This window comes from Cygnus atratus, chromosome 5 (genome assembly GCF_013377495.2).
Source record: "Cygnus atratus isolate AKBS03 ecotype Queensland, Australia chromosome 5, CAtr_DNAZoo_HiC_assembly, whole genome shotgun sequence".
Classification (NCBI taxonomy): domain Eukaryota; kingdom Metazoa; phylum Chordata; class Aves; order Anseriformes; family Anatidae; genus Cygnus; species Cygnus atratus.
This window is the reverse complement of record NC_066366.1, coordinates 32,514,116-32,536,280: the sequence shown is the minus strand read 5'-3', so window position 1 is coordinate 32,536,280 and position 22,165 is coordinate 32,514,116. Positions and strand designations below refer to the sequence as shown.

At 39.5% G+C, this 22,165-nt stretch overlaps 2 protein-coding genes across 2 annotated transcripts in view; one reads left to right on the top strand and one right to left on the bottom strand.

Moving 5' to 3' along the window:
• Positions 1-3,984, bottom strand: part of EXD1 (exonuclease 3'-5' domain containing 1) — a 21,717-nt gene extending 17,733 nt beyond the window's left edge. Inside the window, exons 1-4 of the mRNA XM_035539730.2 lie at positions 3,816-3,984; positions 3,066-3,134; positions 1,958-2,009; positions 282-418 (exon numbers count right to left, since the gene is read on the bottom strand). Coding sequence (XP_035395623.1) covers positions 282-418; positions 1,958-2,009; positions 3,066-3,134; positions 3,816-3,960 — 403 coding nt within the window. The 5' untranslated portion in view covers positions 3,961-3,984. The remainder of the gene's footprint in view (positions 1-281; positions 419-1,957; positions 2,010-3,065; positions 3,135-3,815) is intronic.
• CHP1 (calcineurin like EF-hand protein 1) lies at positions 3,433-22,165 on the top strand. Its single transcript, XM_035539732.2, has 7 exons — positions 3,433-4,275; positions 8,963-9,035; positions 15,288-15,368; positions 16,647-16,774; positions 17,558-17,619; positions 18,652-18,774; positions 20,197-22,165. Exons 1-7 carry the CDS (start codon positions 4,209-4,211, stop codon positions 20,248-20,250), a joined length of 588 nt encoding a protein of 195 aa, XP_035395625.1. The 5' UTR covers positions 3,433-4,208; the 3' UTR covers positions 20,251-22,165.

Below are 22,165 nucleotides of genomic sequence, written 5' to 3'. Positions count from 1 at the left end.
GACTTCTCCAAAAACCAGTTATGCTGCTCAGCCACTTTTACAGCTGATGAGAACCACAGAATTAACATTCTGGAAAGCAAACAAGTTTTTCTGATGTTGTGTACATGTTTGCAGGCAAAAGGCATGCGTGCTGATATCGAGCTCTGTGCCTATCTGTCCGTGACCACTGTTCTTTCAGAATACAGCCTGTCCAGATACAGGCGAGCCAAGAGCCCACAGCTTCGGGGGAAGATCCTGTCTGACACACACTAACTACATTGCCTGAATAATATTTGTGTTACCTGAGAGGGAGTAGTTTAAACTATTCGAGGCTCTGGGCTGGCTGTCGGGGAAAACGCCTGGAGAACTCCATGGGCTACAATCTGCTTGTCCTGTGTCTGCTCCTTTGTTCCCATTCCCCTCAACAGCTGAAGTGCACCTGCAGGAGCAAGACAACCATACATACATAGCACAAAAGTCAAAACATTACACATTTCACCAGCATGGATATTTTCGTAAGGAAAATTATTTCATCCAACGCCACCTACCTGCATCTAGACAACGAACCACTGCACTGAAGCAACTTCCTAATCCCATGTGCATGATTCTGAAGGGAGACTTTGAAGCTACCCCACTATACGCTTATTTTGCCCACAGGATCTTTATTTCATATGAAATTTCAGATTTATTTCTAAAACTAAAAGGTGAAAACAGAACCTGAACAGATATTCACCACGAAGGTCAGCAATGAAGGTTTCAAGAGAATAAAGAGCTAAAAGTACCATGAATGAAGTACCTGATCTAAGCCCAAGAACCACACAGTTGAAATATCTGCAAATTTTCACACTGAAACCTTAATATTTGATCCATTATTTAATCATTATAATCGGAGGGTGATTTTACAAGTTAATAAATCAGTAAAAACAAGTATACCCACTGAAACTTTACTACAATTAAATTGAAGTTATTAAATATTTAAAAGAGATAGCAGCAAGTCGAGGCCAGAAATTGAGTTGGTAAACATTCACCTGACTGAAACATGTCATGTATAAGATGTTTAATTTCTAAAACAGGACATTCCAACATCAAGAGCGCTTTACTGTGAAATATGCCTTATTGGTATAAATTTCTGTATACTGATGTAAAGCCCTCTCATTATGATTATAAAGCTCCTACAGTGTATATCCCTATCTCAATATAATAAAACATAAAAGTAACTCTGTGATCAACATTTAGATGTAGATGAAAAATCTTGTATCTAAAATGGTATATTAAAAGATTAGTACAAAAATAAATCTGTCACACAAGAGAGCACAGTATGTATTATTTATTTAACTGGGAAGAAGGAGACAAGGCAGGAGCAAACAAGACAAGTGCTGCTAATCACAATTCTATGAGCTAACTATATTTTAAGGACTATTCAGTAGATACCTCTTCATTCCTACTTTTCTTAGGAGGAAAAAAAACTTAAATGTGATCTTGTGAGAAGACCCAAAGCAAAGTCATCTAAGAGCAGGAGACTGTAGAAGTCTGAAATATAGCTTTACCAGCTTCCTAAAGTCATGTTTATATACATTTTAGAGCATCTATACAAACATAACTCCCGTGTACAATTCGCCTGGAACTATTCAGGCAGAAGAAATGTTCATGGGAAACTGTCCCTGAAACCATAAGCTGACCTGCAAACAAACCAAGCAAATCATTCTACCCAGGAACATTAATGGGAACTAAAAAAAAAAAAAAGAAAAAAAAAGGAAAAAAAAGAAGACAGAGAAATAGTAAGTTATAGTTTGAAAGAGTCTTTTAAACAGTGGAGGCCTTCTACTCATCACCTTATTAATCTCTTTATAAGAAATACAAACTTGGCACAGCTGGGTCTGAACATCTGTAAGATATTAAATGCAGGCGGTGTCTCCCCTACCAATTGCATTCCTATCCCCATCTCCTATCACAAAAGCAAGCAAGCATTTCAACATACTCGGAAAGCACTGCTGTTCCATTCCCTGAATTCGGTTCATCCAGCAATTCCACTACAATAGAAATAAACAATTTATATTCTGGTGCTGACAAGCAACTTTTGGGAAATAACAAGTGTTAAAAAAGGAGAACTATAATGAATAATAAACAGCATAGGCCAGACATATATACAAGAAAAGAAAACAAATTCAAAATACAGCTTATGTATTTTTAAATTCGCTCTGATGTACAACTGCATATAAAATAGCTCATGTAAGTTGCTTACAAAAAAACTATCAAAATTTTAATATTTAAACAATAAGCAGTGGGCTTAGCATCCCACCAAAAATGAAGTCAATATTGAACTACAACTCATTACCTTACTTGCTATGAAAAATATAAAACAGTACAGATATAAAAAATACAATGGAAAAAGGCAGATGGACACAGTTAAGTACCTGATAAGCTGCCTTCTAGCTACTTCCCCCTCAGCACTTTGCTCTTTGTCCCCAAAGCAAAACTTGATAGCAGACACCCATAGAAATAAACACACAGGACCTTTACACACTATAAACTTTTTTTTTTTTGGGGGGGTGGGGTGGGGTGGGGGGGAGTAATTCTGTATTTTATGACTAGTGAATCACAGAAAAAGGCTCACATAAGCAGACCACTTAGTGGAGATTCCTTTCACCTGCACAAGTAAAAGCAAAATCAAATTAACTAGAACTTTCAGCAATTTAACTTCCCAGCACAGAACATCTTGCACTTGTAAGAGAACACACAATAAATGTGTAATTATGCCTTCCATCTTCAGGAAGTAGACAGGGAGCATGCATAGCTCAACTTCCTGATTGTTATTTCCATTAGCGGTCTTACTGAACTTTATTCATTAGCTCATCAATTTATAAGCCTTAATGCAGTACAGTCACAAGACCTTCACGAAGCATTGGATTACTATTTCACTAACAGATAACTGGGGAACAAAAGGTGTGTGATTTCTACAACGTTCTGATTCCTACTGACTTGGGTAGAGGTAAGTTGTGCAACTGAAGAATTCAGCAGTGACCAAAACTGAAATGCTGAACCGAGTGTCCATGATCCCCGTGTCTTAACACACATTAAGGCCTCACCACTGACTATCTCGTGTTCAAAGAACATCTTTACTCCTGGGGTGCTTCTGCCAGTTTCCAAGTTCTTCACTGCAATGAGGGAATAGAAAAAATAGATGCGTCAAGTTCTGCTGTTACAGGTAAAAACTTAGCATTTACTGAACAAAGCAAAAACAGAGGATCAGCTACTTCTATTAATTACAATAAAGTGAATAAAATGGGTATTTTAAGGGACAGTATGTTTGCATAACAGCATTTCCATACAATGACTCCGTGTGCTTAACAGGACAGACTTCTGGTCTGCTACACCCACATAACCTCAAACCAGAGAGCACAGACAGATACAGCTACTTTTATCTCAGCTTTAAGACTGTATTTTATTTATCTCAGGACTGTTTAGGCTCTGGAGAACCGCATACACGCGCAGCAGCAGGCACAGTGAGCGCTAGGCAGGCTCTGGGCTGGAGGCCGCACATGCTGATCCCGAGCAACCCCTACAGAAGTCACCCACGGCTATTTTCAGACCAAGGGGTTCAACCAGCGGGGGACGGGAGGGTCAAACACCGCTTTTAACGACGGAGCGAGCTGCCGGTGCCTGTCCCCCAGAGCCCAGGCTCACACAGAGCTGGTTTCCTCACAGAAGCGCAGGAGCCCCCTAGGCAAGCGGCCCCGGAGCCGTGAGGCGCCAAACGACCACAACAGCGCCTCAGCCTCCAGCCCCAGCCTCCCTTCGCCAAGCCGGGGCGCTGGGATACCACAAGCAGCCCCGACCTGTCCGTAGGAGCAGGCTCCGGTCGGGGCTGAGGTGCTGCAGCACGCCCTGGAAGGCGCCGCTGCGCACGGTGAGCCTGACGGGCCTGCCCAGGGCGGCACTGAGCCGCGGGCTGCTGATGGCCATGGGGGCGGCGCGGGGCATCCTGCCGCGCACCTGCGGCGCCACACAAAATGGCGGCCCGGTTCGGCGCGCGTGCGCGGGGTGCGTGAGGGGCGGGCGGCGGGGCCGTGCCGGGCCGATAAGAAGCGGCTCCGCACCGGGGCCTTCTGCCTTAACGCTGCGCGGCAGCCGCAGGCGGGCCCGGCCCGGGGGTGGCGGTACCGGTACCGCTGTCGGTCTTCGGCTGTGGACGTCTTGTCGGCGCGGAGCTCCGGTGAGGCCTCGCGGAGATGGGTTCCCGGGCGTCTACGCTGCTGCGGGACGAGGAGATCGAGGAGATCAAGAAGGAGACGGGCTGTGAGTGCGGGCCGGCCGGGGGCTCCTCAGGGCAGGGAGGGAAGGAGCCAGCGCCGTGCTCCCGGCCGGGTACCGGCGGCCGTGGGGGTGCGAGACGCCTCCCGTAGGCCTGTGTGGAGCGGGGAGGTGCCGCCTGCCCTAAATCCCGGCTCGGCGGGTGCCCCCCGGGCGGCTGCTGTACCCGGGAGCTGTCACCGGCCGGCCCCGGGCTGCCGCAGGAGCCTTTGCCGCGATTTCAGGCGGGATCTGGGGCTAGAGTTTGTCTCCGGCAGCTGTCGTAGCTCCCAAAAGTGCTTTCATATAGTATTTTTTTCAAATTATTATGTAGTGTATACATTATCGATAAAGTTGCTTTAAGGATATTCAGAATGAATGGCTCATTGGCACTGAGAACATAAAGGAGTTAGTGTCGCTTGTGTAAGTTGAGTATGTTTAATGAAAGAAAAAAAATTCCTGTTTTAATCAGAAACTGAGAGTATTATTCTAGCTGGACTGGAGTATACAGCTCATCTACCCTATGGTACTTGAACAAGTTGTTCTACACAAAATACTTCAGAAGAGGTAAAACTTAGTTTCACTGGTGTCCATTCCAATCAGATGGGTTAAGCTGAGAATTCTGGCAAACAAATCTGGTAAATACAAGGGTGCCTTTTAAACTAATCTGGCAGGGGAGGTCATGACATCATGGTATCGCTTTGCTGCTTGTTTTTTCTTCTCTTTCTTCAGGTAACAGTGTCTTTCAGGTCATGTTTTTGTCCTCATGCTTGCCCATCTCTTCATGCTACATAAAAAATAACTTCATTTGTTTTCTTTTCAATGCAAGTGTCATGTATTCATTTTCAGTGATAGTAGCCTGTATGTCAGGTAAACAAATGAATACAAAAAAAGGAATGCAAGAAAATTAAGACTGTACTGGCCAGGGTAATGGACAGCTGAGTGAGTTAACATACTTTCCATGACCGTTTTTCCATTTGTCAAGGGAACATTCTACAGGAGGGTCATGATAAACAAGGTGGAATGTAAAAGTCTGCTTATTCAGCAAGAACTTAAATGTATTTTTTCTTTTTAATCATGCAAATTATAGGGTAAAGGTAGCCTCGCTATTAATCACACTTTAAAAAATAAACACGAGATCTGGAATGCTCTTTCAGAGGGCTGGACTTTTTTTCTTCCCTGCTACTGCTTGTTTTATTATTGATGCAGTTTGATCCCTAGAATTTTGTTTATATGGTGGCTAAATAAATACTATTAAGGTGGCTGTATAGACATGACATTTTAAGCAATAAAGCCACTCAGCTCTAAATGCTCTGACCTCTAAATGCTTTGCTCATATCTTTAATGTGGGAGGGTTAAGATTGTGATCAGGACGTTTAAGCTTTGTGGCCTGATTTTGCTTCATTTCACTGTTTTTACTATTCAGTTCCATCAGCTGTTAAATACAACTTTGTTAATCAAGTGTTGCTGATCTCTGACTAATGCTTATAAGTCATCGTAGGGTGTCCCTTTGGCTCGATCAAATCTTTTTTCCTATGTCTATAAACAGTCTAGGAATGTGATTCTCCTCTGTCTTTTGTACTTCTGTAGGTAGATGGAAAATTCCACCAAGCTTTAGCACTTAAACACTTCACGTAGGTGCAAATATTTAAGTAAGGTACAAGATGGGAGAAAAACAGGACTCTAGGTTATCTGGAATGAAGTTCATAGAAGGAATGCTATAGTAGTATTACTGAATAGAGTATCCTGTAACTTGTTAGAAACCTGATGCTGATGATACTTCACCTATTAAAGAGTTTGAGAAAAGGACTTTGTAGAAGTGAACCAATTTCAGAGTAATACATGTCCATCTTGAATTGATGCTCTTGGGAGCACTACTAAGGATTATTTCTGTTTTGGTTTCTTTATTGTGGAAAAATGTCTTCCCCAGTTCATCTGGGGTAAGTACAAAAGAGTGAATATTACATTTAACCTATTGGAATGAATTTTGCTATCCTTGTGCTTCAATTTTATATAGCACAAAACTGAATAGCTGATGATACTAATGAGTGATAAACTGTATGTTAATAATCTTTAGCTGAAGAGACTAAAAAATCTCTTTGAGAGAGCTTGAAGCATAGTGTTTTACAAGCCAGTGATGTCTAAAAATCTCTCGAATAAACTTTAAATTTGGAGTCAAATTCTGTACAAATCGTTTTTTATATTGTGATTAAAAACACTTCTTAGCATAGTAAATTAAAAAATATCTACAAAGACAATGCTTCCAAGAACTGAGGAATAACGTGTCCATGAAAACCTCTACTGAGAGGGAGGGTAATCTTCAGTAGGCTCTCAGTTACAAGAGTTAAGTCTGAAGTTGACAGTCTGAAATCTTACATGATGTGTTGTGGAATTTTTGTTTTGCGTATAAATATTTTGAAATTTGAGTTTGAAAAAACCCTCAAGTAGTCCTAATTACTTTTTAATTTCAGTATGAGTATAAAAAAATAAATGAAAGGACCACGATGTTACTTGTCAGCACTCTTGAAAACTTTTTTGGAAAGCCATTGGAATGTAACAGTATTCAAACTCTAATTCACAGCCTTTGTTCCTATGCTTTGAAGCTGTTCACCTAATGTTTAATAATAAACTAATGCTCAATGACAGCATAGGAGAAAAATATTTCAGTGGTCAAAGGTGATGGATTTTCTGAGGGTTATTTACATATTTAGGAAATATGTAAGTAATACATGTATCAGAAAGTAAAAGCAGTCTCCCTGTTAAAGATGCTTTAAAAAACAAACCCTGAATCTGGAATGCTCTTCCAGAGGGTTTGACCCTTTTTCTCCTGTTATTTTATACTCTATGGTGTATTTAGGAAAAATATATATCTTGTGCTACTGTTTTGGACAAAAGTTTCAGAGTATGTGATTAGAAAAAAACTTTCTAATGATTTTGGCAGAAGTAAAATAGGGTACGACTACTATCATAGGGGGCTTGACTTAAATTTTTAGAAGGGCCTTAATAAGAGCAGAATAGATAAAATCCTGTTTCAAGTAGCTTTAAGCCTTAGCTTTTGATTTTAAGAAGCAGTCATAAATTGCAAATCTTGTTCTGGTTTTCTTTTGGTCAGCAGGGAGTGTCAGGAATCTTTATTTCGCATGAGAAAGCTTTGAAAAGTGTCCAGTGCTGCACCTTATGTGAAGGATGGGAGTCAAAAGGAAATTATGAAAGAATACAGGGGTTGATCTGAATCATCTTCCTTTGTCATATTGCTGTGATTTGCTGTTTGTCTAGTATGACGTTAACAAAAACACTGCTTCTCCTGTCAATAGCTGCAAATTCATCCCACTCTATTATGGTGGTGTTCAAAAATGCAGTTGCATATACTGGCTTGAAAATGGTAGATGAATGGAAATCTCATCACTCTTTCCAGGAGCTGTGGAAGTGCAAGGCTTCTTACCAGAGGTGTAACCCCAGCCTACTCTTGTTTCATAATCCATTGTTGTGTTTGCATATAGTATCTAAAATAATAAATTAGAAACACAGAAATTAGAAGTCTTTAAAATAGTGGTGCCTGCTTTCTATGTGTGTGTTGCTTAACTTGAAATTGAGCAAGCTGTCCAATCTGATTGTAGACAAGTTGCCTTATGTGGAACTGAGCAAATTGCCCAACCCAGTGCAAAGAATGTAGGTTGCTGAGTAGACATGGAAAAAAGTTACTGGCAGGTCATCCTAAAGGTATGAACGGTTGGAGGGAATGTTTGAACCTAAACAAATAGGCTAGAGAAAGAACAAACCTGATTGAAACAACAAAAAAATTGCCTCAGTTGTTACAGGTCAGACAACTGCTGTGCAACCTGTTCCCAAATAAGTTTTATACATGGGCTGGTGAAGGCTTTTAAAACAATTGAATCCAAACATTACACAAAGTACTAGTTCAACATTGTATGAAATCACACCTTTACTGAGTAAACATTACAGTTCAATCCAGTCTTATTCCATCTATTTATTAACTTCATTTGAAGGGCTCTGAAGAGCCAGCATCTTCTGTTAGACATTCTCCTGATGCTACGGGAACTGATGCTCTAGACAGGTTCCCACCTGTTCCCACCATGGACTAATCAAAAGATCTAGATGTCTGGTATGTTTAATCATGATAATATCGACACCACTATGCTAAATCTAACAACTGGCTTTGGCATTTTTATTACAAACCGGAGATTTAGCCTGCAATAATTTTCTTCTTTCTGCTTACTTTGTCCAACTCCCTCCTGAACTTGCTTAGAAATAGACTTTTCAACTTTTAACTCATTGTCCTAGAAGCCTGCAAATTCATTTTGTGAACCCTAAAATGATAAATTGTCTAGATTCAGGCAGTCCTCTGAAGGACAAATGTTGACCAGGTGTAAAGTTTGACCACTTGCCAAATGCAGAGAAACTGTACATTCTCCATCTAAAGACAGAAAACCGACAACAGGAGTAGAGATGAACAAAAGAGAAGGAAAGATGCTACAGGAAAGGTTTTAGTGTTCTGAATGAAGTAGAAGAGATTGGTAGAGGTGTTGAGATTATTTCTAGCCACAAAGGAATTTAAGAAAATACAGTAGAACTGTAATTCAAATCTGCTGGTAACAGTAATTCAGTGTAATGGGGTCTGTTCCTACAAGGAAACGCTGACGTGCTAATCTGTTTGTTCTTTTTTGTCCTTCAGTCTCCCACAGTCAAATCACTCGCTTGTATAGTCGCTTCACTAGCCTCGACAAAGGAGAAAATGGCACTCTGAGGTAGGTACCATCACTAACTTGGTTCTCCTTGAGTTGACGCATCTGTAATGGTGGCTTGCTGTTGCAGGATGCCTGCATGTTTTCCTTGTATGGTGCATCAGTGAGGCTGTTATAACAGGTTCCTTCATACCTACTATGTGGGATTTCAAGTTTGTTCTTTTATGAGAGGTCAGGAGAAATCTGGTTGTTGAACTGAGTAAGGGTGCTCTAAATACCAGTTGTCTTTACTGTAGAGCTGAAGGCTTGTAGTAGTTAATACCAGAAAGGTCAGAGTTGATTTCAGGGTTTCTCAACAAATGTTCAGAAATGTTGAACCATGGAACTTGCTGGAACTTGCTCTTATCTAACATGGGGCAGCTGCTTTTGTTTCACATCCACCATATAATCACATCTGCCAGAACCAGAGCACAAGGAAGCTCAAGGCAATATAGGACAGAGTGGGAAGGGGAAAGGGACATTGTAACATAGCATATGGGGTCTTGCTGAGATGAAGTTTATTTTCTTCATAGCAATTCCATCCTGACCCAGTGAATATATATTCAGGGATCACCCAGGGTTTTGTATCATATGATCTTGCAAAATGTGACTGTAGGATGCACTATAAACCTATAAAGCTAGGCCTACCTATAAACTTGTCTAGGTAGAATGCTAGAATCACTGTTTAGAAGGTGAAGGTGCAAAGTTGTAAGATCTACTCTTTGGCAGTACCACCAGCTTCCTGCAGTTTCCTTCTGTGACTCATACGCAGTTCCTTCTGGTGCCACAAGTTGTTGACTTCTCAGCATTTAAGTAACTGGTTATGCAGTTGTTACACTGTAAACAGGACTAAGTGATTATTTTTGGGATGGAAAGCTTTTTTAACCTTTTTAGCTTGTTTAGATATTTTCAGTCTGACTCCAGTGATTTGAACTGTGGTTGCACTGCAAATATGTGGACTGCCATAGCTGAAGGGATGACAAAATGGATTGTGGGCGTGGAAACAGTTGACTTGGGATGGGATGGGCAGGACGTTCTTAAGCCTGATGTGCCACTGAAGCCAATGCATCACAAATTGTAGCATTGGCTATTGTGACATACAGACCAGCTGATTGTAGATAATAAGATGACTACTCTCAGAACTAAAGAGAACACTGACAGCCTCTTCAGACTCTATATGTGGGTTTAGCCTTTACTGATTATCAAAGGTGATGGCTGCCAGACTAGTCTAGCACAATTTGAACCTGAATGTAGGCACACGCTCTTTCCCAACTCTTCCCTCCAACTTTAAATTCACCTACTGAGAACAAAAGCTGTATAAATTTCAAGTGTTGTACTTAATTCATGTGAGATGGATAATTAGTCAAATATTTTATGAATATCTATTGCACAATGGTTGGCTTCACAGTGTTATGTATCAGAAGGAGTTTAACTTTCATTGTTGATAATCACGTGGTTCTTGGGAAAGGAAGTTCATTGGGAAAATCCCAGCAAGCATGCAAACTGTAATCTATTAACTTGCAGTCTGGGCCTCTAAGCATAGCCAGCTCCCAGCCACGGCTGACTTAGAGTGGCATTTGTATTTTGTAACCTGTCCTGGTATCCACAATATGTGGAAACAGTCATTAAGTTTAAGTAATGGAAAAGTACTTCCTGAAAAAACAATGGTGGGGTGTGTGGGGGGAAGAGGTTGAGAATTACAGATCGGAAGCTTAGAAATGATGGTTGGTTCTGAAATACTGTTCAAAGAACTCCTTACTTTCACATAAGGTGAAGTTATGTGCTTACTACCATCAAATGATTTGGAAGCAGTGTCTTCTGATTGCTCCCTGTAAGCAAGAATGATTTTCTGTAAGGCTGTTACACCTTTGACTTCTAAATCAGACATAGCTAAAATAATTTTTCTGATCGTGGTCACATGTTATGCAGTTTTTTGTGGTATGAAATATCTTTAAATATGGACCATGCCCCTGAAGAAGGGGAAGAGCTATGTTGTCCTTATCTATGTATCAAAAATGGGCAAAGTAAAGAGTGTCTTGAGCAGGTTTGGTAAATGACTGTTGCTCATGGTGGTTAGAGAAGGTAGGTAGTTCATTCTGGGACTGTAATCCAAAGCTGAGATCTTTCCTAATCAGATGTTTCCATCCATTGTATTGATGTGCAGTTCCAAGGCAGCATCTTTTCAAAGGTATATAAGATATAAGGGAAGAGTACTGATGGAGACAGCTTTGTGTGCCTTTTGGCTCTTTCCCCTCTTTATCCTCCAGTTACAACTTTGGCTACTGACTAAGTGCTATCAGTTCTTTAAAAGCGTAGAGAAAATGTGATATTTTTCGTTCACTTTTCTTAAACAAAATGGCTAAACTCTTACTTGTACTGTATGAATGAAACCAGGTTGTAAAAGACTTTGATTTCAATACTGTGGCAAGCAGAGTTGCTGCTGCTGTTTTGCAGCAACAAAGGATTGATGCCTTGGAATATCTGTAGCTACATACAATTGTGAAATCTGATCCATATCAGTTCTGCCTACATCCTGACTGTAGGCTGGGAGGAAACTAGCGCACACACCTCTTCTTTTCATGCTGATCTCAAAGATGAGGATACTGGAGTATGTGAACAGGATAAGCACGTGTTTGATTCAGTGAGTGTTAGGGCTGTTTTGAGAGCTCATACTGATGTGTACACTACACATCATGCACCTGCTCCAAAACTATTCCCTACCTATGAGTAAGTATAAGTATCTAGGCAGTCCTGTATAGAACTATAAAACAAGATACTTGTCTTAACTGCTACTCTTGCATGTAATTATTGCATGGAGCCTCCCACTTGCAATACTTTTTTTCTGCACTGAGGAAATGACATGTTAAGCACTTCAGAAGTATTTTTTTATTGTACAGCAATTAGTTTAGCCTGGTGAGTGTAGAAGAGGAAGGGAGGGCAAATGCTCTGAAAGCTGATATGAGGAGAATAGACACAGTGCTGTTTGTGTATGTCTTGCACTTAGAAAAGCTGTTCACAAGGCAGCATATCCTAGAGAACTTCAGAAAGCCTTTGGTCCTGAGAGCAGGGTAGTGAGCTATCAGAGCCATCTGTTGATCTTCGTCAGTGAATTGAATCAGTTCAGTCTGGGAAAGTGTTAGGCTTTTTCTTAATAGTTCAAACTGATACTGTATGTATTCACAGTAGAATGTACAGGTTGGCTATCTGAACATGAAGTTCTTTACCTTTGATTAAGAAAATGCAACGGATTTTTAGCTTTATCTAAAAACGACGAAACAAGCAGGATATGGGTTTGGGCTGGTGAATGATAGGATACTATACTAATCTACGCTTCTGTCCTTGACTATGCTGTCTTTTATTTATATTAGTTCTTTTCCTGTTGCTTTTCTTCCAATTATCACCTTTACTTTTGGTATACTTTGCCTAATGTTTATAAAGCAATTATTCCACAGTTAAACTTTTAAACTTCTATAGAGTGTGTGAGGATGAAGTTAGATGAGGTGGCTGACATGACTGTGAGAGGAGGATGACCATTCTTTATTACTTCTCCAGGCTCCTAACACATCTTTTCATCTGTGGTGCTGTTAGTAAATTGAAGCAATTCAAAAATTAGTCTAATTCAACAGGAAAAGAGCTCTCTTTTGGGTTAGTGAGGTGCACTGGACCACCAGAAGGTCTGATGAATGATAAAACTAATGTTAGCAAGGGAAGGGAGTAGTGAAATATCTCTTTAATAATAACCTGTTAAATCTGATCATCTTGCCATCCTACTCTTTGAACTATTTCCCTTTTTTGAATTATTTTTTACTGCTTATACCCTGTGGACACTTTTTTCCTTTGTTCTACCACTTCTGTTAGGCATATGGCTTGTTGTCTTTTACTTGCCCTGAGCTCAAGATAGCTCCACACTCATCATTCCTGTTAAGTAATGGTGCTCGTGACTACTATTTAGAAGTAGAAGGGCAGCCAGAAATAAAGAGGGTGCAGTAGGTCCCTTGCAGCCTTTAGGATAAGACAGTCACCTCTAGCATAGGGATCTGCGATACGCCTTGGAAGGTATACTCACGCTTAGAAATACTTGTCTTAAAATCCACAGATTCCTTGCTGCAAAGTATAAGTGTGAATGCACTGGCACACATAAAAACCATTTGGTCTGCATAATGATAACATGCAGTTAAAGGCTACTTTGTGTGTTATGTTTAAGTAAGGATTTAGTAGAAGCTGGGTCCTGGAAATACCACGTTAGAAGAGCCTTGTTGCTATGGCACAGAAACAGAAGTACAGGGCATCAGATTTCCTATGAGCTCCAGCCTCAGCCAGGTGAAGTTTTGTCCCAAATGCCTGCAGGAAGCCTTAGTTTATAAATGCATCATGCATTCATTTACTTTTATGGCTATTTGAGCTATTTCAATTATAACACTCACTCAGTAATGTGCTCTTAACAAGCAAAAATGGTCTACTGCAATCCTGATAATGACAGGACAAATAGATTTGAAACCTGGAGAGTTATTTGTGGTTAATTGTTAATCTCCTGCTGTAAAGCAGAACTGGAGGCTGAAATGTTGAGTGTCAATTGAGGCTTAATAGTCAGAAATAGTGATATGCAAGTAGAAGTATGCTTTGAAGCATTAGGATTTTGTGCTGAATGGAATCTGAGAGCAGTTGCTGCTTTTAGCTAGTAAATATTAGCATTGAAGTTATGTTGCTAAAATATTATTGTTAGTGCATAGGTTTTCCACATCACTGCATCCCCTGCTGAAGTCACTAATGCATACTGTGCCCTTCAGCTATAGCTGAAAATGCAGCAGTCCTGAAGGGTATTGTAACAAGTTAATCATGTTATGCAGATGGTGACTTTGCCTATTAAAAATAATTCAGACCTGATCAGAGTAGATGTTCTCTGGACTAGATTAAAAAATACGATCAGGTCACTCCAGTAGAAGGTCAAACAGTTTTAACCATGTTGTATCAGATGTACTACAATTGAGATTAACAGTGCTGTGGTGTAACTAGGTGCAAGGAGTGCTTCAGAATTCATTTACAGTTAGAACATCTTGCTCTGACTTACGCTAAACTAGTAATAAGAAAGGGGCTAGCAGGTTCCTTTTTCCTCCTTTCTTTAAGATCACAGTATTATAAAAGGCCATTATACTTAAGTAAACAAGAACAAGTGTTTTTTTTTCTCTGCCAGATTGTTTAGCACAAGCTTGTTGCTGATTCATTTAGTGAGCATAGTTCTTAAAAGTAGCAAGCTCTCCATTTGAGACTAAAACTTCAGAAACAGCAGGATTGCATTTCTATTGAAGAGAATAGCCAGTATTTCTAGAGATCAGGCAGGAAGTGCTAAGTTTTGCATCCAGACAAAACAGGTTGTGGGAGGCTGGGTTGTTTTTCCTTGTTTTTTTTTTTGTTTGTTTTCCGCAGCCTTACCACATTGCTGTTACCTTTGTACTCTAAAGCCTAGGTGATTATGAAGTATGCCTTGTACTAACTGATAAATCTCTATGCTGTATAGTGCAAAAAAACCTCTCTGTTTCCTGAAATACTCACTAAGACGTGAGCCTACCTTGGACACACCAAGATTATCTCACTTTCCTGTTAGTGAGATTCTGTTAGGTTGAAAGAAAAATTATTAGAGTTGCACTAATTCTAAAATGAACCCTGCGCTCATGTCTAAAATGTGTTTACATCAGTACAGCTCATGTCTTCCAGATCAGAAGAAGCTGTAACAATGTAAGCATAGCTATGCTTATGCTAGTTGTGTACATACAATCATGAGTAGAAAAGAGAGTGACTGGTGAGAGCAGTGAGTCTTTGCAATGGTGAGTCTTTGACCTGGTGACGTTGCATCTAGTATACAGGCCCCTGTCAAGGACTAAATGTAAGTTGTTAAATAGGAGTGTTTCTTGGAGGAAGTTAAAATCTGACATTTGGCATTCATAATATAGGAAGTTCTTACATGAAATTAAAATAAGTGGATTGCTGGCGAGTATACTTGGAGGAGCATAGCATGGTATTATCCTAGAATCTGGAATGGGCTAGTCTGGGAAAATCATTCTAACTCAGAGGATGTAGTTCCTAAATATGTATGAAAGAGCTTGCTTTCATTTCAAAGCCATTTCAGAAGCTTTCCTTTCCTTAAAATGAAAACTAGCATCACTTCAGGAAGTTTTCTAGCACAAAGAATTTAGATGGTAACGTTATTTGTTTTTAAGCAATTTTTTCCTTTGACTTGAAGACTTTATATAGACTTGTTGTGTTCTTGCTTTACTTCAGTCGTGAAGACTTCCAGCGGATTCCAGAGCTTGCTATCAATCCATTGGGAGACCGAATTATCAATGCCTTCTTTCCAGAAGGGTGAGTTCTGACTGGATTTGTGAACAGTCACAAAACTTGTACTTTGTCAGAAGCTCTATTTGAAGTGAAATGCTGTTAACTAAAACACAGAATTTGAATTTAGTAGTAACAGAACACCTCAAATTTGTCTTGAGCTGTGTGTTGGCACATTGTTTCCTGTGTTTCATTCTTCAGAAATAGACTACCCTACCTCGTGAGTTTTGCGTGCTTTATTCAGTGACAAGGTCTGGCTGTGTGTCAGTGTTTTCCACTCTTCTTGCTATGCCTCTGAACACTTCTAAAGAAAGTCAAGGGCGTGTATGGACTTTGATTCTTACAGCAAACTTGTAGCAGTGACCTTTCATGTGAAGTTGCATTGCAATTAATTCGATTCTGTTCTTCACCTTTTGCCTTCTAAGTGTGCCTTTGTTAACAGAGCAACTTTTTTTAGTTTGGATCACATTTAAGATGTAGCTTACGATGCTTCTAATGTAATTCCAAAGAGACAGTCAAATTTCCAGTACTGTCTCTCTTCACTGTACTTCTCTAGATAGTTCTATGCAATCCCCTTCTGTTCTTGAACACATCATTACTGATTTGATGAGGAATGTTTTCTCATCTACTCTTAATGTCAGTTAGTACCAGACAGGTTCCTGAATGGAAAGCAGGAGACCTGGGAAGTATGCACATAGCTGCTTCCCACGCTCACGAAAAATGAGCAACTTGTCAGGGAGCAGCAAGCGATGGCTGCCCCACAGGCAGGAGCCCCAGGTGACAGCTGGTAGGGGCAATGCAGTTATCAACAGGGGGCACAGCACATGAAAAGCAGAAGTGGCAGAACTAGGGACAGTTGTTGCATCAGTCAGCAGTGTACTTGTTGCCAGAATACTTTGACAACGGTGAAGCAAGTCTTGGGTCAGTCCAGGAAATCACTCTGTAGGCCAGGTTCCAGATCAGCAAAACACATTGCAGGTCTCAGGCATAGTTGCAGGATAGCTCAGGGAAGGGCAAAAAGTGTGAAGGCTTGAGCTTAAATGCAACTTGCAGGCAAGGAAACACAGCTCCCAAAAAGATGTCTTGCTGCTTTTTTCCCCATGCATCACTCTTCACAGCAATATGATCCCAGGTTACAACTGCATTCTGTCAGGGCTGGTTTTGAGCACAGGCTGCCAAACCCTGAGGAGGTGGAAGTTAGTTTGCATGGTATGGGCACTTTAAACATTCATACTGTTCTTTACTGAAATTAAAAATAAAATGTATAAGCTGTGCTGAAGCTGACCTGCTAAAATACTTGTGCAGAGAGGACCAAGTCAATTTCCGTGGATTCATGAGGACACTAGCCCACTTCCGACCCATAGAAGATAATGAAAAGAGCAAAGACCAGAATGGACCAGAACCACTGAACAGCCGAAGTAACAAGCTCCACTGTAAGTAATTTGAACCTTCTTATAGAAGCAATTCATTCTTTCCTTTTTCTAGGAAAAGAGTAAAGGGTTTGGGGTCTTCTGCGTGGTCTTTTCCTGTGGAATGATATTCTGTTAAAAAAAAAAAAAAAAACCTGATTTTTTAAATTAACTTGCAAGCTTCGATGTTCAGAATGTCAGTCAACCTATACTTGAATTGGAATTTGATGAAATTGATTAAATTTTGAGTTATAGATGTCTTTCCCAAATGTCTCATAACAAAATGTTTTGAAAAAAATTGCAGTTATTTTGTATTAAGCCACATCCCATACATGAATGGGCTTTTCTGTTTTTCTCCAGTCTTCTGTATAATACAGCGCTCACTGAACAACCTTGGCAACAGTCCTCAGAGCGTTTAAAATTTGTCATAAATCTCAGCCAGAACATAGTCAAAGGTAATGAACAAAAATGTGAAAATGGTTGGCTCTGAAGTTAAAGGACTGAATATATCTTAGTGGCAATTACGCCTCTGTGGCTCAGGGCTTTGAAGAAATAACTCTTTACTTCAGTACTCAGTATGAGAAGTTTCAGAAGCACTGTACTTATGTTTTTTCTCTTCTTGGCAATAATGTTATTTCCTGTATGTGGGAATAACTCTTTATGGAACTGAACATGAATTGTACAGTGAGTTAAAATTGTTAATTATCTTTAATAGTAGTTATTCATAAATTTTCTTTTCCTAGATAAAAGGAAGGTAAACAGTGGCACTTGAATTCAACTGTTCCTCTTTTTTTTTTTTTCCTGCAGTTGCTTTTCGGTTATATGACCTGGATAAAGATGACAAGATTTCCAGGGATGAGCTTCTTCAGGTAAGTAGCATGGGGCTGTTTTGGATGATTCCATCATGACCTTCTTTCTTTGTCACCTCTTCATTCTGAAGAGTATAAAAGGTGTTGCAACAATCTTAAATTTTTGTAAGAATTTGGTGGCTCTTTATCTCTGGTTTAAGGTTTTAGATATGGTATGAGACTATAACCTCATTTGGTGGTCCAGATTTTTGTTAGACTGGAGTACAAGATTCAGATCTTAGAGTGTTAAGCTAAATGAGGTCTAATTGTAAATGATTCCTGAAAGGTCTTACTAGGAAAAAATGGTTAAATATCCAACAAATACACCAAGCCTCCTGAGAGCTACCTTTTGCAACTTCTGAAGGTGCTCCTAACAAGACTTCATAGGGATGTTGAGGTGAATGAGGTCATTTTTCTAGTCCTCTGTGTATTCTCTAAGTAGAATAAAACTTCTTGAAACTGCAGCAGAGGTAATCAAAGTTCATCAGTGGCTGCATGTTTAAACTAGGCTTGAGCTAGGAGTAATTACATACTACTAATCTCGAAGTAGACACAGCAATTTGTGGTTCCTGATGTAGGACAAGGGTTTGCTTTTGACTGCAACTGCCCACTTCAATCTGCACAGAAAATGCTTTACTAAATGTAGAAAGTAATGGCTGTTAATCACTTGACTGTATACTTAGAAAATTCCTGTAGGAAGTATTTCAAACAGCAGATAGTCAAATCTAGAGTTGGTATGTTTTATATGGAAAAATAGACAAAAACATTGGAATAAAGCACTAATTCCTAGTTCCATAAACTTTCTAATACTTCTGCTTCTTTCTGCTGCCTAGTGAAAAAGGTGGCTACAGAAGGAAGATGTTCACTGGAAACTTTGATGTATCAGGAGAAAAATCTGTCAAGAAATGATTTCTATGCTAATCTTCCTCTGTTCTTGCAAGGAGTTATCTGGACAGTATGCATGAGAGAAACAGCGTTAAGAATACTTTTGTTCCTATATCAAAAATGTGTTTGATTTTTTTTAAATCATCTGGGGCCTTCTGTACATTACAGGTGTTACGGATGATGGTTGGTGTAAACATTTCAGATGAACAGCTTGGCAGCATTGCTGACAGAACAATCCAGGAAGCTGATCAAGATGGGGATAGTGCTATCTCCTTTGCAGAGTTTGTAAAGGTTGGTAAACTACATTTTTAACAAGAGTAAATGAAACTGCTCAGTAATGGGCAAGTCATTCAGGCTTAAATGCAGACAGAACTAGGAAGTTTTTGAGTATTCTTTCTGCCTACATTTGGCTTATTAGAACAGCTTTTTTTAAAAAAGCTATATTGTCAGGGTGTTAATAATTAGACCATATATTTCTCCATACTTTAGTGTAAGCTACAGCACTGAATATACTAGAGAATTTTCACACCATGCTAAGAAGACTTCAGATGTTAGGTTCTAAAAGGTATCTTCTACTAGAGTACGGTGTTCAATGAAGGGTGACAGGAGCTTTAGAGTTATAGGCAGGTAGTCGTGTACTTCCAAAGCCTGCTGCTAATCAGGTGATGGAATAAGATTTTCAGTGCAGCAGTCAATCTAACTTTTCTTTTGCAAGCGCTTCTTTCTACACAAGTAGCCTGAGAAGCAGCAACTGAGTAATTCTTCTGCTGTAACTGTGCTGATTTTTACTCATTAGTGACACAATTAAAGTTCCAAGCTCTAGTCCTGTGAATTGCATCTTCTGATAGTTGTCAGAAATACGTAGTAGTAAGGAGCCATTATAGAGTCAGTGGAGCAAGTTGTCCTATAGAGGAACAATCTCAGCTGCCTATTGGGATGACATTGACAAGAAGAACCATACTCATCTTGGAAGTGGACAGAGATGAAATGTGGTAACAAACAAGTTATAATGTGGGAAATTCTTATTAGTCATAAGGAAAACTTTTTTTTTTGCTGGGGGATGGTCACAGGTGTTGAAAAGAGAGAGCCTCCTTCCTTGGAGAGATTTAAAACTCAACTGGACAAGGCCTTGAGCAATGATTTAGCTGGCCCTGCTTTAAGCAGTGGTTGAGGGAGTTGAACTAAAAGACCTCTAGAGGTCTTTTCAAACTTGAATTACTCTGAGCTCAGAACACTGAAGTCTTCCCAGAATTGTCTGGAGCAGACGATGTCGTCTTATCTCAGTGTTGATAGCAATTCATTGCCTGAAGTTGCCACCCCAATTTTAAAATGATCTATGTTAGTGATGCTGTGATCTTTATCTTAGCTCTTCATTGACTGCTTGTACCCCTTTCTCTAGTCCATTTTTTCTTCTCCTCCTCACCATGCGTTCTCACACTAACTCTAGGAATAGTCCAATCCTTTCTGGGCTATTGGCAAACTGCATCAGTTGCATCTTGGTTGACATCTTTCTTTGTGCTCTAATGGCTAAAGTTTCTTTCCTCAGGAGGACCTTAGTCCAGAGAAAAAAATAGCACTCTAGGTAAAAATGTCATGCCAAGTTGAAGATACCCCATGTTTCTGCACATTTCCTTTATACCAGAGTAAGAGAGCTTGTAGGAGAGAAATATTATGGAAATTAACTGAAATAGCTGTTTCTGGATTTTATTGCAGGTTTTGGAGAAGGTGGATGTAGAGCAGAAAATGAGTATTCGTTTTCTTCACTGATGGATGGAGAACCTTTTCCTCTCTACCCTTCGTATATAATGACTAGAACTTCATTTTTTCCTTACCACCTTTCCCCAGAGCATTGCTACTGGTGCATATTAAGTACATCATCTCCAACCCTTCACTGATTTGTTCTACCAATGTGAACAATCCGTGTGCATCAGAAACAAAGGGAAATAGCTGCTGTGGAACTTGGAAAGGAAGAAAAAAGTTTTCCTTCCATTTTTAACTGCTACTTTCTCCTCTGTCTCCTGCATTACCATGAGTAAAAATGTTTCTCCTTCCTATGTACTGCTGTTTAATCTACAAACTGATTCTTCTGAGCCCTGAATCTGAGAATTGGAAAAGGGGAAAATGCCACAGAAATGCCTTCTGAAACACTTTTTGGAGACAAGTGTCTACTCAGATACTAGGTGCAGTGATAATTATTCACCTTTGCTTCCAGTAGCAATACCACATTAAAGCTACCTTTATTTTTTCTTCCCCAATTGGCTCTTTACATGCAGATTTGTTTCTTCCCTGCTTCCAAATCTGCCTTTTGCATGAGGACTTGAGTTCCTCCTATGGCTTCATTGTAAAACTAGCACTAATTGCATGATGACAGTCCAGAGGTATGGTGAAGATTTTCTTTTTGTTTGTGGGATGAATTCATTCACAGGGACAACAGGAGAATCTGGTGGAGACAGGCAATGGTATCCTTAAAGGAAATAGGAACTCTGCAGTAAGTCACAACTGTTTCTGTAGCACATGCAGAAGCTTGTTTCTTTCCTATGAGTAGCTTCCAGGCTTGACAACTGGTGGACCACAAAGTACCTTTTCCAGGTTGCTTTACTCCAGGTTGCCACTTCCTATCAGGGTATTTTTGCCTCTGAAGGTATAAACTTGTTTACCAGCTTACATAACGCAAGAAAACTAGCCATGCCAAAATCTGGATGTGTAGTTCTGTCACTGCCCCCTGATAACAGTGTAATGAAACATGACTGACTTTTTTTTATTTGTAGTGACCTGGGCATTAATTATTTGCACTTTCTGGTATGGAAGTCCTGGTCTGTTAGATTTGTGTTGATGGTGGTAGCCATATTTATGAAAACTCAGGCATAAGAATATCATTTGGGAAGTGCATATTATCCCAAATTAGAGTAATAGGGATATTTCAGAATATATTTCTATTAAAATCTCATTTCTATTCAAATCTCTCTGCAAGTATAAGATTAAATGAAAGGATGATTGACACAGTTAATATAACAATCCTGATCAAATCATAAAATCAAAAGTATTGAAAATTCAACACCAACATAATTTTCTGTGGTTGGATTGGCAACTCATCTGGTTCAGCTGAACATCTATGGTCTGGGAGGACCTTCCAGTAAAACCAAAAAAAACCCCAAGAGCTTCTTTACTGAAGAATCAGTGTTATAACTGCTTCTTTGTCATGTGTTAACACTTCTATAAATACTTACCAGTCTCAAACTACTCTCAAATGTGTATTTCCTTTGTTCTTGGTTCCTTGAATCATTATTGGTGTTAAATAATAACATGCAAGTCTCTGAAGGGTTTTTGATTTGTTTTAAAATTAAGGACTTGCGAAGTGAAATGTTGCACTTTGTTTTGCAGAGTGCAGCGTAACAAGTCCAGAAATGTAAATTAAACTTCTGCGTGTGAAATGGTTTTGACTGTCATGTAAAATAGGAATGTAACAATGTTAACAGAAAAGTTTTAATTTTTTTGTAGGCATTGTGATCTGCTTTAAAGTAAGTGTTGCACTCTTATTTTCTGGCTATATAGTTGTAACCTACAGTTGTGCCTTATTGTCCCAGTGAGACTGGATATTGTATTTATCAATCCATTATCAATCCATAAATAAAACCTTCCACTGTATAAATAAATGAAAATAAAATCCCTGTATGGTAACTGA

What these genes read in the sequence shown, in the direction of transcription:
- CHP1 (XM_035539732.2), top strand. Translation starts at nt 4,209, where the DNA reads ATGGGTTCCCGGGCGTCTACGCTGCTGCGGGACGAGGAGATCGAGGAG. An exon ending in GGAGAAAATGGCACTCTGAG is followed by an intron (nt 9,036 to 15,287) that starts GTAGGTACCATC and finishes GCTTTACTTCAG; the next exon opens with TCGTGAAGACTTCCAGCGGA. An exon ending in CCTTTGCAGAGTTTGTAAAG is followed by an intron (nt 18,775 to 20,196) that starts GTTGGTAAACTA and finishes ATTTTATTGCAG; the next exon opens with GTTTTGGAGAAGGTGGATGT.